Source organism: Lipomyces chichibuensis, assembly GCF_038497645.1.
Source record: "Lipomyces chichibuensis strain CBS 12929 unplaced genomic scaffold V1513scaffold_30, whole genome shotgun sequence".
Taxonomy (NCBI): domain Eukaryota; kingdom Fungi; phylum Ascomycota; class Lipomycetes; order Lipomycetales; family Lipomycetaceae; genus Lipomyces; species Lipomyces chichibuensis.
Window position 1 is genome coordinate 107,056 of NW_027117482.1, and position 15,987 is coordinate 123,042.

The 15,987-nt window shown below is 47.3% G+C and overlaps 7 protein-coding genes and 1 non-coding gene across 8 annotated transcripts; 4 read left to right on the top strand and 4 right to left on the bottom strand.

Moving 5' to 3' along the window:
- The first annotated feature begins 88 nt into the window (after positions 1 to 88).
- Positions 89 to 1,672, top strand: V1513DRAFT_449408 (kinase-like domain-containing protein). Its single transcript, XM_066898674.1, has 2 exons — positions 89 to 456; positions 511 to 1,672. Exons 1-2 carry the CDS (start codon positions 411 to 413, stop codon positions 1,422 to 1,424), a joined length of 960 nt encoding a protein of 319 aa, XP_066752142.1. The 5' UTR covers positions 89 to 410; the 3' UTR covers positions 1,425 to 1,672.
- A 45-nt stretch (positions 1,673 to 1,717) lies between these two features.
- On the bottom strand, positions 1,718 to 3,133 carry V1513DRAFT_426675 (uncharacterized protein; the record flags this gene model as incomplete). Its single annotated transcript, XM_066896181.1, has 3 exons — positions 1,718 to 2,645; positions 2,711 to 3,047; positions 3,106 to 3,133. The coding sequence occupies 3 exons, from the start codon at positions 3,131 to 3,133 to the stop codon at positions 1,718 to 1,720; spliced, it is 1,293 nt and encodes a 430-aa protein (XP_066752143.1).
- Positions 3,134 to 3,784: 651 nt separating this feature from the next.
- On the top strand, positions 3,785 to 3,874 carry V1513DRAFT_t76. Its single transcript has one exon. It is a non-coding gene; the product is annotated as a tRNA-Arg (tRNA).
- A 425-nt stretch (positions 3,875 to 4,299) lies between these two features.
- Positions 4,300 to 6,409, bottom strand: V1513DRAFT_382684 (Sodium:solute symporter family-domain-containing protein; the record flags this gene model as incomplete). The annotated part of the gene is made up of 2 exons (XM_066895115.1): positions 4,300 to 5,963; positions 6,013 to 6,409. The coding sequence occupies 2 exons, from the start codon at positions 6,407 to 6,409 to the stop codon at positions 4,300 to 4,302; spliced, it is 2,061 nt and encodes a 686-aa protein (XP_066752144.1).
- A 1,693-nt stretch (positions 6,410 to 8,102) lies between these two features.
- Positions 8,103 to 9,036, bottom strand: V1513DRAFT_432909 (putative undecaprenyl diphosphate synthase-domain-containing protein; the record flags this gene model as incomplete). Its single annotated transcript, XM_066896421.1, has 3 exons — positions 8,103 to 8,469; positions 8,521 to 8,780; positions 8,833 to 9,036. The coding sequence occupies 3 exons, from the start codon at positions 9,034 to 9,036 to the stop codon at positions 8,103 to 8,105; spliced, it is 831 nt and encodes a 276-aa protein (XP_066752145.1).
- A 124-nt stretch (positions 9,037 to 9,160) lies between these two features.
- V1513DRAFT_486198 (glycosyl transferase) lies at positions 9,161 to 11,501 on the top strand. Its single transcript, XM_066900493.1, has 9 exons — positions 9,161 to 9,471; positions 9,526 to 9,604; positions 9,651 to 10,152; positions 10,200 to 10,400; positions 10,446 to 10,588; positions 10,641 to 10,777; positions 10,825 to 10,922; positions 10,974 to 11,049; positions 11,110 to 11,501. Exons 1-9 carry the CDS (start codon positions 9,386 to 9,388, stop codon positions 11,318 to 11,320), a joined length of 1,533 nt encoding a protein of 510 aa, XP_066752146.1. The 5' UTR covers positions 9,161 to 9,385; the 3' UTR covers positions 11,321 to 11,501.
- Positions 11,502 to 11,584: 83 nt separating this feature from the next.
- On the top strand, positions 11,585 to 12,969 carry V1513DRAFT_418131 (Sucrase/ferredoxin-like-domain-containing protein). The gene is made up of 2 exons (XM_066895887.1): positions 11,585 to 12,522; positions 12,577 to 12,969. Exons 1-2 carry the CDS (start codon positions 11,749 to 11,751, stop codon positions 12,664 to 12,666), a joined length of 864 nt encoding a protein of 287 aa, XP_066752147.1. The 5' UTR covers positions 11,585 to 11,748; the 3' UTR covers positions 12,667 to 12,969.
- Positions 12,821 to 13,945, bottom strand: V1513DRAFT_449425 (mitochondrial 54S ribosomal protein uL15m). Its single transcript, XM_066898675.1, has 5 exons — positions 13,751 to 13,945; positions 13,573 to 13,691; positions 13,368 to 13,521; positions 13,193 to 13,310; positions 12,821 to 13,138 (listed from the first exon to the last, which is right to left on the bottom strand). Exons 1-5 carry the CDS (start codon positions 13,919 to 13,921, stop codon positions 12,987 to 12,989), a joined length of 714 nt encoding a protein of 237 aa, XP_066752148.1. The 5' UTR covers positions 13,922 to 13,945; the 3' UTR covers positions 12,821 to 12,986.
- Positions 13,946 to 15,987: the final 2,042 nt, after the last annotated feature.

Genomic DNA, 15,987 nt, shown 5'->3' on the forward strand with positions numbered 1-15,987 from the left:
CGGAATTCGCGCGACGTAATTGCACGGCCACAATAGGAAGTGGGCAGAGAGGCCACGATCGATGTGGCTAGTAGAAAGATTGTGTGTGGCTGGTTGTTTTGTGACCCCCTTTGTTTACCCCTGCCTGAACGGGTAGACGTGTTCTACAAGCTCCTATTTTCGCAAAGATCATCAGTCTATCGCACCACGTTGCCCCCAGTTTTTCGATTTGTAGTCAAACTCGTCCCACGTTCCAAGTCTTGGCTGTTTGGTTTTCGTCCTCAGGTCCTCAAAAAAATCTCGTTTTCAAGAGATATTGTTATCTGCTAAGTTTTTTGAAGCGATATTGATTTCCCTGGATTCGGCTGCGAATCAGTCCACGTTTGATTACGAATTTATTCGCGCACGGCAAGCGCGACTTATAGTTCAAGATGGTTGAGCTTTCGGATTTCCAGAAGTTAGAAAAGATCGGTGAAGGTAAGTCACCTGTTAGATTCTACAGAATGCAACAGCTGATGACTTGTTATCAAGGAACTTACGGTGTGGTGTACAAGGCTCGCGACACTACAAACAACAACCGGGTAGTCGCACTGAAAAAGATTCGGCTGGAAGCTGAGGATGAGGGTGTTCCGTCTACCGCAATTCGAGAAATCTCGCTGCTCAAGGAAATGCGCAATGAAAATATTGTATCGCTTTTCAACATTGTTCATGCTGACAATCACAAGCTGTACTTGGTGTTCGAGTTCCTTGATATGGATTTGAAAAAGTACATGGAAGCCATCCCACAGAACGTCGGTCTTGGGGCAGATATGATCAAAAAGTTTATGTCGCAGCTGGTGCAGGGCACGAATTACTGCCACGCACACAGAATCTTACATCGAGATCTCAAACCCCAGAACCTGCTGATTGACAAAGAAGGAAATTTGAAGCTTGCGGATTTTGGTCTCGCCAGAGCGTTCGGAGTGCCTCTGCGAGTCTATACGCACGAGGTTGTCACGCTGTGGTATCGCTCGCCCGAGATCCTGCTCGGTGGCCGCCAATACTCAACTGGCGTCGATATTTGGTCAATTGGCTGCATTTTCGCAGAAATGGTTACGCGCAAGCCGTTGTTCCCTGGCGACTCGGAAATTGACGAGATTTTCAAGATTTTCAGATTGCTCGGCACGCCAGATGAGGATGTCTGGCCTGGCGTGTCCCTGCTCCCGGATTTCAAGACTACGTTCCCGCAATGGAGCCGCAAGGATTTAGCGAAGCATATCCCAGTACTTGATCAAGATGGAATTGACCTTTTAGAATCTTTCCTGGTGTACGACCCTTCATGCCGAATTTCAGCTAAACGGGCCTTGCAGCACCCTTATTTCGTCCCCAAAGTTCAGCAGGGAATCAAATACCCGCACATGACCAACCAGCCCCAAGTGTCGAAGAGTATCAAGACGCGAGCATGAGCATCTGATAGTATTAATTATTGAGAATTGTGTTTATTTGTTTGTTTTTATCGCTTCGAGATATGGCATATATACAAAATAAGCAGATGCCAGTCACAGGGAACGTCTAAGTTCAAAATGTTTTATGCGCTATGTTATAAATTTATGGGTCAACTGTCTATTATGTTTTGATGGGTTTATGTTATCCTCATATGGTTTATAGTCATATGTATGTCAATGTTAAAACATTCCCTTTGTATTCCATAAAATCCATCTATACGCCTCCAAAATATCATATGTAGTAGCATTAGATACTATTTGTGTTGATGTAAGTCATGTGCGAAAAGCTTCGAAGTGAAATTTGGCAACTTAATGCCATAGCTTCGAGTTTGCGAATTGCCGCCTTCCTCCATCTGCAGTCTACGAGCGAATTCTTCGTCACTTCGTTGAATCCTCGCCAATTCCTGCTTTTCCTTGTCCTGCAATTTCCGAGCCATCTCTTCGTCTTTCCTGCGGGCTTCGTTCTCCCGCGCGGCCAGCATCTTCGCATACCTTTCACCCTCTATTGTCATTTTCAACCTCTCTTTATCAGCTTTAGCTTGTTCTTTCTCTTGCAGTGTTTTCGCAAGCTCCTCGCTCTTTCGTAATTCCTCTCGAGCTTTGGCATCGGCCTTATCCTGCTCGCGCTTCTTCTGGAGTTCAGCCTCAGTCCGGACACGGACTTTCTCACGCTTAGCACGTTCGGCAGTCTCCAATTCCTTTTTCGTCCGTTTCTCGCGCAACGTCATTGCCCGCGCGCGTTCATTCACAGTCGCAATCATTAATACAGACAGCAGCAAGCTCGCCTCAAAACCTTTCCTATCAACATCGACATCCAGCAACCGAATGTTATCCTCGAAAAGCTCAATCTCGTTAATTCTTTCCTCCGATGTACTCGGTGGTGCGGCACTGGGGTATAATAGTTTGTCGAGATTGTAGATGTATAGTTTCGCGACAGTGATACGTGTGGATATGGATGCTGGGTCAACGAAGTTGCATTTTCCGGACATGCTTGCTGGACCACCGAATGAGGATGAGATGTCAATGTCATTCCATACGAATGTGTACTTCTTTGTCGTGGCGGATGGAGGCGGTATATAGGCGAATGCGTAGCCGGCGGGACAGGCATGGTGGCGCAGAGAGTCATAGAGACTCGAACTGTACTGGTTCAAGCATGGCTGGAGCATGGTCGAGACGGATGTGCTGTTGTCGGGTTGTAAAGCGAGATTGTACCCAGCTCGCATGGGATTGGCTTTGGGTTAAAAAACCTGGCCGCGAGAGTTTTCTTGGGCGGCGGATTGGATGCTTCGCCAGAAGCGACGGTTTCTATACCTTTGTCGCATGGTGGCCGGCTTGGGAAAAAAAGCTCTTGTCGTAGCGCATAGTCGCCTATTGGAGTTTCGCAGTATAAACCATAGACTTGATGAGCAACATTATCAGCCGTAAAAGGCTTATCGGAAAGCATTCCAGAGTCGGTGGACTCGGATGCTATTGTAGCTACCTCTCGAAACTTGATCCGATATTGCACCAATGCTGCAAGCTCTCGATGTAATGGATTGTGATAAAAGACTTCGATCTCGGTCTGTTTTGGTACAAGCACAAATTCTAGAGATGGTTAGCTGGTAAGATCAATTATATGATCTTACGTGCGGTGGACACAAACTCGGGACATCGGCGTCGGCGATTCTCATGCTGTCTCTTCTAGGTACTGTCTAAGACGTAATAGGACGCTATCGGACAATGGCAACCTAAGAGTATCCAACTTCAAAATTGAGAAATGAGGTGCGAGACGGGAATTAGAAGTGGGCGATGAAGAATATATAGCACTGTCGACACTGCGTATAGTCGTATATGTGGCGGTGAACTTTGTTCGCGTACGCAACTACACCATGGGCTCAATCACAACCATTCCTTATCTCTTTACTCTTCGATTGCCGGTATGACAACTCTGCCCGTGGATATCGGTTTTAGATATATGCAAGCTGAAGTATAACAAAGCTATGAGACGTAAGGTGCTATATATTATACGATGTTTTCAGACATTAGGAATCAGTTCTTGTTCTCATACACCTGCAACCTTCATTGTCATGACTTTATTTCGGCTTTCTTTCTTTGGAACAGGTGAGGAAGGAAGGAAGTAAGTAAGTAAGAAAGAAAGAAAGCAAGAAAAAGAAAGAAAGAAAGAAAGAAAGGATACTACAAATAATTTGATTGTAAGCCAGTTATATTAAAGTTATATAAAAATAGAAAAGTTAAACTTGAGTTAAGGCACCAAATGTACCAAAAACCCGAACCTGGCCCCCGGTACAAAGGGCCAATAGTTTGTTTAGTTTATAACAACGTTCCTTGTGGCCCAATGGCAAGGCGTCCGCCTACGATAACTAAAGTTTGTATGTAGCGGGAGATTCCAGGTTCGACCCCTGGCAGGGAAGAAATTCCAGGTTTAACTCCTGGCACATGCAGTTGTTTTTTTGGAGCGGTTAGGATCCCTTTTTTTTTTTTTTTTATTTTGTTTGTTGGATTTAGTTTGAATTTACGGTGTTGGTGGAATGGACCGTCCGATCGCTAGTCGGCATAGATTATGGTTGTTAAGACTACAACGGTAGCTGAGTTAATCCACGCACTCTCGCAAGCGGGCCGACTATATCTTAAGCATCTCAAAGGCCCAGTTGTTACGGGATCGTTTCTGGGCATTTAGGATTAATATATTGAGTACGACATTTTAGGTTACTCACTATCCCGTCACAATCGTTCATGGCCGATATCCAATATGAGCACATATTAAATATTATATATTAAATGCGAGGTACATCCGAAAGAAATAACCAAATAAACTGGAAGCAATATGAGCGCACAATCACTCCTTTTTCTCGGCAACGACGTCATCACGCGGCACGGTGATATCGGCACCGTCGACAACAAAGTCCGGATTTGCGTTCTTGATAAGCCGACCACGTTGTCCCGAAATATCATACCACATACCTTTCGCTGTGTGTGCAAGCGCGAAGCGACCTTCCCAGAGGGGGTAAATGCCGACGACGATGAGAGAAACTAGAATCCAGATGATGCCGACTACTACCCAGCCAGTGAAGAATTTCTTGGAGAAGATGTACCCGCTGCCGTACATTGGCATTGGCCAGAGAACAAGAAGGGCCACTGTCATGAAGACCGTTAGGCTTCGTGCGATTTTGGAGGCCCGGATCAGTGCGGCAGTGGAGTCGATTGGAGTTGCTGGTAGACCAGAGGCGGTGTTTGAGCGACTGTCCTTTAAGTCCTCGTCGCCGGCTGAGACTGTGGATGGCATTAGAACGTCATCGTCGTTGACTTGCCTGATGGTTTTCATAGACTCCCAGTCGTAGTTCTGCGGGCCACCGAGATACGTCAGAATCGGGACGAAGACAGCCGGGGAGAGGAGCGCGACGACGTTGCCCGCGAGCATGGGGTTGTTCGCCCCCGACGTTGTGACGTTGATGATGCCGTCGTTCTGCTTGGAGGTCGTCACGAGCCAGGCAATCAAGCTGCACGCTAGACCGAGGACCGGGGATGCTGCTGCCGAAAGGAGATTCTGTTTGGACCACATGAGTGTGAGAGTGGCGGGCAAGACGGCGGAGGAGATGATGACGCCCATGAGCAGGTAGAGGTAGCCCATGGACACGCCGGCGTAGAAGAGGCCGACAGAGAAGGCGGCCATGATGAGACCGTAGAGGATGACGCACGAGTGCGAGACGAGAATGAGTTGCTTGCCCGTCGCGCGTGGGTTGATGTAGGTTTTGTAAACGTCGTAGGTGCCGATGGACGAGACCGCGATGAGTTCGGCAGACGACGCGGATGTGACGGCCATGAAGACCAAGAGGAGCGAGCACATGGCGCCACCTTTGCCGAGCAGCGCGACGGCGGCGTTCGGAAGCACGAGACCGGCAGAAACATCAGCGGCACTCATACGATTGGGAAATGTGGGGAATGCGGGAGTGGTCTCGAGTGCAAGACAAGCGAGGCCCATGGTCGTCGCACATAGCCAGGGAATTGCGAACCAGGCGACACCGCCGAGAACATATCCGGGCAGAGCCGACGCGGGAGACGCCGCAATGGCCTTGTTCCAATAACCGTTGTCAAGGAAGACTGTACCGAAATTTCCGGCCAGGTTTATGACGAAGAAAATGGCACCCTCTTTGGAGTGCATGGTTAGGTATGAGCCCTGCGCGTTGCCGGCGACAGGGTGCTCACTTGATATTTTTTGTAGTATCTCCCAGACCATGCCAGGCGAGCCGAGTACGTCGGACCTGGCGTAGGTCGTGAAGGCGAAAATGAGGATGATGACGAGGATGATGAGGGTGTGGATGTAGTCTGTCAAGAATGTGGCCTTGATACCACCAAAAAGGGTGTAGACGACGACGCCGACGGGAAGTAAGAAGCAGGCAGCGACCGTGTGCATGCCAGTCAGATTGGTCACTACGGCACTACCGCCGGTCAAGAGCATTGCGGTGACGAGGATATTCGTGAACAAGCCGAAGCACATGAAGACTGAAAATATTAGATACAATTCAAAAAATTCCGTGCGACGGAAACTCACCACAGTGGCCAATCGGACCGTATCTGGCACGCACGACTTCGAGGAAGGTGTGGGCATTCGGGGCACGCTTCTTAAGCTCAATTGCGATAGTCGCAAAGAGAATGATTTGGACAGTGGCACCAGACGCATACCAGAATGGTCCACTTACACCGTAGCGGTAGGCTACGCCGGAGGACTGAAGAAGAGTGGCAGCCCAAGTCCAGGAGGAGACGACTGCTGAGGCAATGAGCCCGGTCTTGACGGTGCGACCAGCGGTGGAGAACTCTTCGGAGGTGATGCGCTCGTGCTGATAGCGCTTGAGCATGTAGGTGGTGAGGATCATGCCAATGGCGAATGCCAGGCCTAGGCCGACGACGATGCCGTAGCCGGCACTCTGAGGGAGTGGTGAGGCTGTCATTTGTGTAGCGATCGGGTCGACTTTTCAGAGCAGAACCGAGTAGTGGAGAGCAGATGGCAGACAGCAGACAGCAGACAGGGGTTTAAGTACGAGAGTAGGTGGGATAAGGTAGGTACCGAAGACAGAGGGCCCGCGGCGCGAAATGGGCGAGGGAAGGTTCAGACGCAGACAAGAGACACATACACATGCAAAGTATCAGTCACAGCCAAGAAGATTTACACTAGAACGAACGACAATGGGAAGTAATTTGATAATGGTACACCGGGTACGTGGGGCCCGGGTGAAGCTATGGACACAACAAAGTGTGGCGCTATTGTTACAACGGCAGACACAGCACACGGCAGGTTCGACTAAGTGGACATGAATTGACAATCAAGTATGAGTTGTTTGATAAATCAGTTGGTAGTGGCAGTCCTTAGTTCGCAGCTGCGGTGAGTAAGTAACTCGTCGACGGAGTTATGATTCGCGACTCGCGAGATAACCCGATAACGGAGTCGCTGCGGCCGTTGGACTCATCGGTCGGATCCGACAAACGGCGCAAGCATCTGAAATATTAAGTGGCGCCTTCAAGCAAAAGCACAGGGCCTCCGGCGCCGCCCACAAACATTATTAGTAATAAAGTGTATTTTATACTAGTTAGTCCCAAAGTTTTCCAACAATTTGATGTCGTTTTACGAGGGTTAAGCCTATACAGGAACGGTATCGGCTTATCGGGTATTCGCACACCACCTAATATGAGGATTCAGACAACACAATATATCGGCTTATCGGTGTTTGACTGTATAAATAACAACAAAAGAACTCACAAAACTAATGAACAAAAATGGTCATCGCAGATCGCCGAAACTATGGTCCTAGCTTCTGTATTTCGCCGCACCTTCTTTGTCTCGGCCGTTAGTCCAAGGGCAAAGCTAACCGCAGCACCAAAATTAGATTATCACCTGTAGGCTGCTTGAAATCTTTTTTTTTCCTTAATCTCCACCCATAGAAGACAACAGAACGCTATCAACATCGCTACATACTAGTGATACCGTTCAGAGCTAGCCATCGACGCCACTAGTTGCCTCTATATACTCACTCCCTCGGTTTCAGCTAATTTGTGTGAATCATATTTTGAGTGGAATATCCGCTCATTCGATCTCGACGAGCTGGATCACGCTCACCAAGTTTACATTGATTTGTAGTTCATGATTAGTACAATGGTCAATTACTGTCTGTAGAAACCGGGTGCAAGACAAATGCTATCTCCTCCGCTGTGGCCGCAGTTCCGACAGTTGACACGTCAGTAAATGAGTCATGCTACTGACGGATATAGATGTTGAGATATTGTCATCTGCAGTTGCAATAGATATCCGTGGCTGAAATATTTTGCTGTGCTTGCAGGGGCACTGTCCAACTGTACATGGAATTACGGTTAAAAAGCACAGGTTCATGTGTCGTATTACTTAAACAGTCGACACGGTGCCACAACCACACTGAACTTCCCATCTAAACTAAATTCATCTATGATCCATTGGATTTATTCTCTTTTTTTTTGCAACAGCAAATCTCTTGTCATAACAATTCCCAGGCTCCTAATGATAATTATTCCCTATGTAAAACCCATCATCTATATAAAACTAACATATGCATAGCAAACAAAGCAAAACCTCATACAAACAATTACATGATGATGATATTTCATCGACGACAATCAGAGCTGCTTCTGGTCGCGCTCCATCTCCCTCTTGCGGAACTCCACAGCCTTGCTACGACTCCACTTGAGCAAGATCGACCCGAATCGCCAGGGCTCAAATTCAGGCCACAGGCAATTCACAAACTCGACCGTACAGTTCTGGTGCGATTGCCAGAGCATGAAATCCGAAAGTCGCTCAACGCCGGACGTACGCACGAGGATGTCGAGCGGTGGGCAGTCCTTTGTGTACATGTTCTGCTCAAGCAGGCTTTCGTCGATCGTCTCTGGGTCGAGCTCGTGTTTTTCCGACTTTGTCACGATCTCGCGCATCGACGTCGCGATGTCATCGCGCGACGTGTACGGGAAACAAATGTTTAAGATGGCACTGCGCTCACGATTTAGAAAATGTCAATGTCATCCGAGTCCAAGAACATACGTGGTATTCTTCTTGGTCATTTCCGTCGACTTGTCAATCGCGGCAAGAACGTCCGGCGGAATCATGCTGCGCTGTCCAAGCACACGGATCGAAATCCCGAAACGGTCAGCTAGGTCGCCGTGGTGGATGATTTGCAGCAACTTGGTTCTCGCAATCTCCATCAGCGCATCAACCTCAACTGTCGGCCGCTTGAAGTTTTCGATTGAAAACGCGTACACAGTCACAACCTTGATGCCGACCTGGTAGCACATCTCCAGGATCTATCTCGTTAGAATCAGTCACACGACACTTCCCCGCCTTTAACGGACTTACATGAGCAAGACTCTCAAACCCGGCCGAATGCCCTTCACGAACTTCAAGCTTGCGCCGTCTAGCAAACCGGCGATTGCCGTCCATCACAAACGCAACATGCTGAGGGACAGGTCCCGTCTTCAACACGGACATAAAAAGCTCTTGGGTCCATGCGATGAAGTACTGAAACAGTGGAAAAGTACGAATCCAGGAAGTAATCGCCATGGCTTAAACAGAGACGGGGAGCAGAAGGCGGTTTATATGCGTATCCGCGGGCCTCAGGTATTGACAGTACTATTAAGTATTCTCCCTAATAAAGTCAAAAATCCATAAAATACAACTGGTCGACCACGCAGCCGGAAAATCGCTCGTGTAACAAACAAGTAAGTACAAAGGCGATGTGAGGCGAACACGCAAAGGAAACTGGAGAAGCGAGGCAGATGCAGCATAGGAATATACGGTTGCAAATGTCTATTATCTTGGTTTTACCCCTGAATTTCTTTCATTGAACATCCATATCAGGAGCTGGCAACGATATCAACACGTGGCGAGATTTTACAAAACATATCTATCAATGGCCCTGAAATTTAGGCTACTGCCTGCGCTGCGGTGTGCCGTGATTGCCTCGACATGCTTCAAGTTATTGCTCTACCCGGCTTAGTAAGTGGTCGCCGAAATTCTACTGTGAAGTCTGCTAACTTGTCGTCGCCGCAGCAAATCAACAGACTTTGAAGTTCACAGGAATTGGCTGGCAATCACGCATTCCAAGCCGTTGAATGAGTGGTATTATGAGGTCAGCCCAATAGATAATGGTTTCGAATATGAATTGACGTGCATAGGATACGTCGGAATGGACGTTGGACTACCCACCGTTCTTTGCATACTTTGAATGGCTTCTGTCCCAATTTGCCAAGTATGTTGATCCAGGCATGCTGGTTGTCGAGAATCTCGGCTATTCAAGTACAGCGACAGTGTACTTCCAAAGAACGTCCGTGATCTTGTCCGAAATCGTCCTGGCATACGCCCTACAAAATTACATCAGTCGTCTCCCGGAAAACAATCGTCAGCCCGCGTACGCAATCGCCTTGTCGATATACTTCTCCCCCGGCTTTTTGATAATCGATAATATTCATTTTCAGTATAACACTATGCTGTTTGGTATTTTGGTGTGGTCTCTGGTGGCCATGAAGCAACAAAAATTCCTTCTCGGCGCGATCCTGTTCGCTGTCTTGCTCTGTTTTAAGCATATCTTCTTGTACCTTGCGCCCGCATACTTCGGGTACTTGTTGCGGGTATATTGTCTGGATTTCAGCGACTTTAGTAGGAAGCGCTTGATTAGTGGTGAGTTCGTTTGTGCATTATTAGTATTATGCTAACGGTCTTCGCAGTCATTCGATGGAAGAATTCCATAGGTCTAGGCTCCTCAGTGATTTTGGTCGCGTTGATTGCACTTGGTCCGTTTATTTATCTCGGACAGATTCCTCAGTTGCTCAAACGTCTGTTTCCTTTCTCGCGAGGCCTATGCCACGCGTACTGGGCACCGAATATTTGGGCGTTGTATTCTGCGACGGACCGCACTTTGTTTCTCTGTATGCTGCTTTTTTTGTCTATTTGGCCTAAGCTAATTGTGTTAGTATTCCGAAGGTTTTTGAACAACCCTGTCTACGCGAAGGACTCGGCTAGTTCAACTCGAGGATTAGTCGGCATCTCCTTCTTCAATGTCCTCCCGGATATCCAACCGCGGACGACTTTCGTCCTCACGACATTCTATCAGTTAGTAAGTTATCAAGTTTATGTCGTTTGCTCTCGCAATCCCTAACGAGGCCTAGATCGCGCTTATTCCGATGGTTATCAACCCGACTCATGACAAGTTTGTCAGTGCGTTGACCTTGTGCGGATATGCTTCGTTCCTGTTCGGCTGGCACGTTCATGAGAAAGCTATCTTACTCGTCATCGTGCCGTTTAGGTAAGCTGTTCCTTTCTGCCCTGCGATATTAAACTGATCGGAAATAGCTTCCTGACGTTGAAGGATCGGCGGTATTTGACGCCGTTTTATCTTTTAACTGTCTCGGGATATGTCAGTCTCTTCCCATTAATCTTCACATCTCCAGGTTCGACGGTTCTGTATATTGCAACCAAAGACGGATACTAATATACCACAGAAGCACCGATAAAGTACCTATACACATTCACTTGGATTTTCGCCTTCTACAATGTCTTCGACGACCTGGCCCCAGTGTAAGTTATGTCCCGAACCAATGCTTTCCTCTAACCATAGCTAACAAAGAAAATTACCAGCCGCACGACACGGCGCGTGTTTTTACTAGATCGAATAGCCCGTGTGTACTTACTCGGGTTCATTCCATTGCTGCTCTTTGTCGCTCTGTACGACAGGTTTGCCATGTTGAAGGGATTTGAATTTCTGAGATTGATGCTGATCAGTACATATTGCTCTCTTGGAATTATTGGTAGCTTTATCGGGTTTAGTTGGCTGTATTTGTTTACGTAGAACAATGTCGTATATATTAAGATGTAAATAAGGGACTCTAGAGTATATCTTGGACGTGTAAAGATGAAACGAGTAGAGCTAGTATTAGGACAACGCCGCTAATAAGGCAGGTCTTCGGGTAGGATAATTCCGGCGGCGCAATGTTCTGTTGCGTATATAATAAATCATTTAAATAATTGCCCGTGAACCCAGTTGCCGTAATCGAGCACCTGCCGCGCAGTTTCTGTCGGGCATTGATCAGTTTGTGTGCAAAGTCCGGAGATCCTTGGTCGTCGAAGCCCTAACTCCGGCGGCCGCCTAAGGCCGCGCGTACAAAAACATATCAACAACGCCTCAGTGGTCGTCGATTGTACATACTTACTCTGTGGAAGTCGACATCGATATTAAATCCTCAATTCCGCCATTGGACTCAGTCACTATTCTGTAAAATGGGTATTTTATCAGCATTCAAAGCCCTCAAGATATCGTCGTCCGAGTCGAACGCAAACTACGTTCTTCCTACAGTGCCTGATGATGGCTGCGACCTCGTGTGCGACACTTGCACCTCCAAATTCCCGTCGTCGCTCAAGATAGACACAGAAAGCAGATTATGGGGCTCCGTCAAGCCTTGGCGATATCACATACTCGTCGCGACTGGCAAGTCGGACTGGGCTCATGGGCTCGTCGATGAGAAAGGCTCCTTATCTGTTGAGCTTGGAGCATGGTCGCCTGAAGATACGAGTGTCGGAAGAGTTATGGTGTCGAATTCGTCACTCGCACCACCACCTGGGTATTTCGAAACCACTGAAAAAGAAAGCAAAAAGACGACATTGCTTGTTCTACCGACTATGATCGAAGCTAAGGGCGTTTCGTCCAGCACTGCAGAATCTGTCGCCAATGGACTGATGACTGTCAAGAAACCGACCGATACCATACCAGAGTCTATCGAAGGCGCGACCCTTTCTCATAAAGGACACTTGGCCGTCGTTCTGATATGCTCGCACAGGACCCGTGATAAGCGATGTGGGGTCGCCGCGCCTCTCTTGAAAAAGGAGATCGAGATGAATTTGAGAGAACATGGACTCCTTAGAGACGCCACAGACGACCGACCTGGTGGCGTTCCAGTGTACTTCGTGTCACATGTCGGTGGTCATAAATTTGCCGGAAATGTCATCATATATAAGAATACTGGCGAAGGAATATGGATGGGTCGTGTTGAACCGGTAGGCTAAATTTCTTCCGATTATATTTCGCGCTCGAACTAACTCGGCATATAGAAACATTGTAAAGCGATCGTCGAAGAGACTATCCTGAAAGGACGGGTGTACCCGGAAATTATGCGCGGTGCATTTAAGTCGGACTGGTGAATGTCGAAACCGAATTTTGAAAAAATACAATATAAAGTGGTTTTTGCATGGCATACAGGCGTGGGTAATATAAAGGTACTACAGTTGGGGGCAGGATGGTATACATAATTACTAGCAACCGAGCATGCAGCCCCTCATAGATGAACGATAAAGAGTCTGTCTATAGATTGATGGCGACGTTTTCACATCATGTGACATTTTGACAGTAAACAATCTAATTCATAATTATTACTTGTGGTATTTGTACAAGTCCTCCTTCGGCCAATATATACATGTGAATTCTAAATAATCAATCTTTCCTCCCCCTAGCACTGCTACAGTTACGTTGTAGCTTTCTGAGTCCCGGACTGAGGCTTGGACAGATAACCACGGACTCCCGCATTCTTGTAATACTCGATATCTCTTCGTCGGATCGGACGGGCCTCTAATGGAAGAGTGCTAAAAAAATCTGGATGCAGCAGCGCTCGGAGACCTAGCGGGCGTGTTAGAAGAATTCAACAGCTAGACCAGCATCATTAGCACGTACCTAACCGATTGTAGTACTTGGTAGTAACCGTGCCACCGAGTTCTTCAATGCACTTGATAGCTTCCTTGGAGGCCCTAGAAACAGTAATATTAATTGGAGTCTTGAAATTTTCCTTTCCCTGTATAGTTTATATTAGCAAATCCTTGATGCCATTCGACAAAAAAATATAGCTCACATCAGCGAGGAGCTTGACACCATCCTTAATCCCTCTACACACCCTTGAATCAAGGAGATTCTTCATTGTAATCGGTTGGCTCGGGTTAAGTCTTCCCTTATCGATCCACTCTTGTAGTCTTCCGAGATTCAATTTCACAAGGTCCTGCGCAAAACTACAAGCCATGTCAACATAGTCACAGCATTATTATCAGAAAGTGACATACGTATTCGTGAACCCAATTTTCGGAAGAGTCTTATGTAATGGAGTTTGGCCTCCCTCAAACCACGGATGCACGCTCTCTTTCTGCTTCTGACCATTCATACCACGACCAGATGTTTTACCCTGTGATTACTTCTATCAGCACCCCGTGAGTACAGCCAGAAAATCGCGTTTTCAATCACCTTTCCACTAGAGGGACCGCGGCCTACTCGCTTCGCTTTTTTGTAAGCGGACGGCACGTTGCCGAGGGCTGACATTATCGACCGTCTGGAGCTCACTTGCTGGCCAGCCGAGAGCAAACCTGGCTGGTCCGGTGTAAATAGCCGTCGCGTGCTGAATAATATCGAATTCATTGCAATTACCGCATACAAGACAGGTGAAAAATGTCGTAAATATCAATCGCTATGAATCGATAAATTGTGGTCGGAAAGTCTAAATCCGAGGGTTAGGATTCAGACGGTCACGTGGAGCTTAGCGCGTTACACACACTGTCGCGACAATTATTGTTAAAGCAAGTTCTGCGACAAAACAGGACAATCAAAACAAATCGTACAGCCACCGCCGCTCAACAAGGACGGCACTTTTGAACCTTTAAAGGGGAATGTGAGTGTTTGCGATATTTTGCTACTATAATGTTCTATTCTAGAAGAAATTTAGTCTAATTGGTTGTAATATAGAGACGCGTCAGATAACTGCTTGTAATTGTCAGGAAAAAGCGTTGCGGCGACGCATACCGTCTATTCGGAATACATTAAATATTGTAGAGCAGATTACTCGCCCCTTTATGTGCTTGGATTTAGCTCTTGACTACCTGGTTCTCGAACCTGGCCCGCGGGTACAAGGGAACTAATAACGCTGCACTTCGGAAGCCGCCTGCTACTGGTGTGGCTTCTCCACTCATCAACTTTGTACATACACAATCATATTTTGGGAGGCGAATACTAAGACAATGTCGTCGCAGAACATACTTATCCCGTCTTCCCCTCCGGGGAAGATCCATCCGCTGCCCATGGCTACTAGTGTCGACAAACCGGCGTGTCACAGCTCTTCGTATGGTAGACTAGTATCGTCCTACATACCGCCCGAACTTGTCGACCAGGTTCCTGATTTTGATGAGAATGACTTACTGTCTGACGAGGAAGATCTGAGCTTCAATGGAAGCCAGACATTGGTGGCAAAAAGTCCACCACCATCGCGATCGTCGATTTTGATTCAACAACAGCGGCCACCGCCTCAGCAGGTCGCAAGAATGCAGTCGTTCGAGGGCGACGATGATTGCTCGACTCTGGGCTGGTCGTCGTCACCGTACTCACATAAGGTCTCGACGATGCATGATAGGAATGCACAGGGAGCTGCCCCAGATGCAAACCTCTCGCAGCCGATCAAAATGTCAGGATTGAGAACAATGTCTCCGAATTTAGGCAAGTCGACAGTGACGATTGATATTCCAGATAATGAAATCAATTTTATCAAGCGAGTCACTGCTGGGTCGAAACGGACATTGCCTTGGGACAACCCGGCCTCGTCGAGAAATGAGGTAATGTCAGAAGCGAACGCTCGTTCTACAAAGAAGAAATCGTCTAGCGTCAATTCGAATGTCATGAATAAAAATCGGTATACGGACATTATCGAGGTGAATACTAAAATGAAGGCCACAAGGACGACATCTACAAAACGCGCTGCTTCCAGGACAGCAAGTGAAGCACCAGAGCCGCGTAAGCGACTGGCCAAGATATTTCTAAGCGAAGAGCAGAGACTCGTCATTCGTTTAGTTTGCGAAGAGAAAAGGAGCGTGTTCTTCACAGGCTCTGCAGGTGAGTGGACCCGTCGAAAATTTAGATAATTAGTGTGTTAACATAAGTTAGGTACTGGAAAATCAGTATTATTACGCGAGATCATTTCAACGCTACGAAAGAAATATAGCAGAGAGAGTGAAGCCGTTGCAATCACTGCTTCCACTGGTTTAGCTGCGTGCAACGTCGGTGGTGTGACCCTCCATAGCTTCGCTGGTTTTGGTCTTGGAAAAGATGATCTTCCAACTCTCGTGAAACGTATTCGACGAAACAAGAAAGCAATGCAACGTTGGCTACGGACGAAGGTTCTGATTATGGACGAGATTTCGATGGTAGACGGCGAGTTATTTGATAAACTCGAGGTCGTCGCGCGTCAGATTCGCAACAAGGACTCGCCATTTGGCGGCATACAGCTTGTCATCACTGGTGACTTCTTCCAACTACCGCCTGTGCCTGACTATGGAAAAAAGACGTCCAATTTCGCCTTTGAGGCAAATTCATGGAATGTTGCAATTCCGGAGACGATTTGTTTAACTCAGGTTTTCAGGCAGAAAGACCAAAGTAAGTCCCTTGGAGGATCACATCCTGTTACAGTTCGCTAAGAGAATCGTAGTATTCGTCGACAT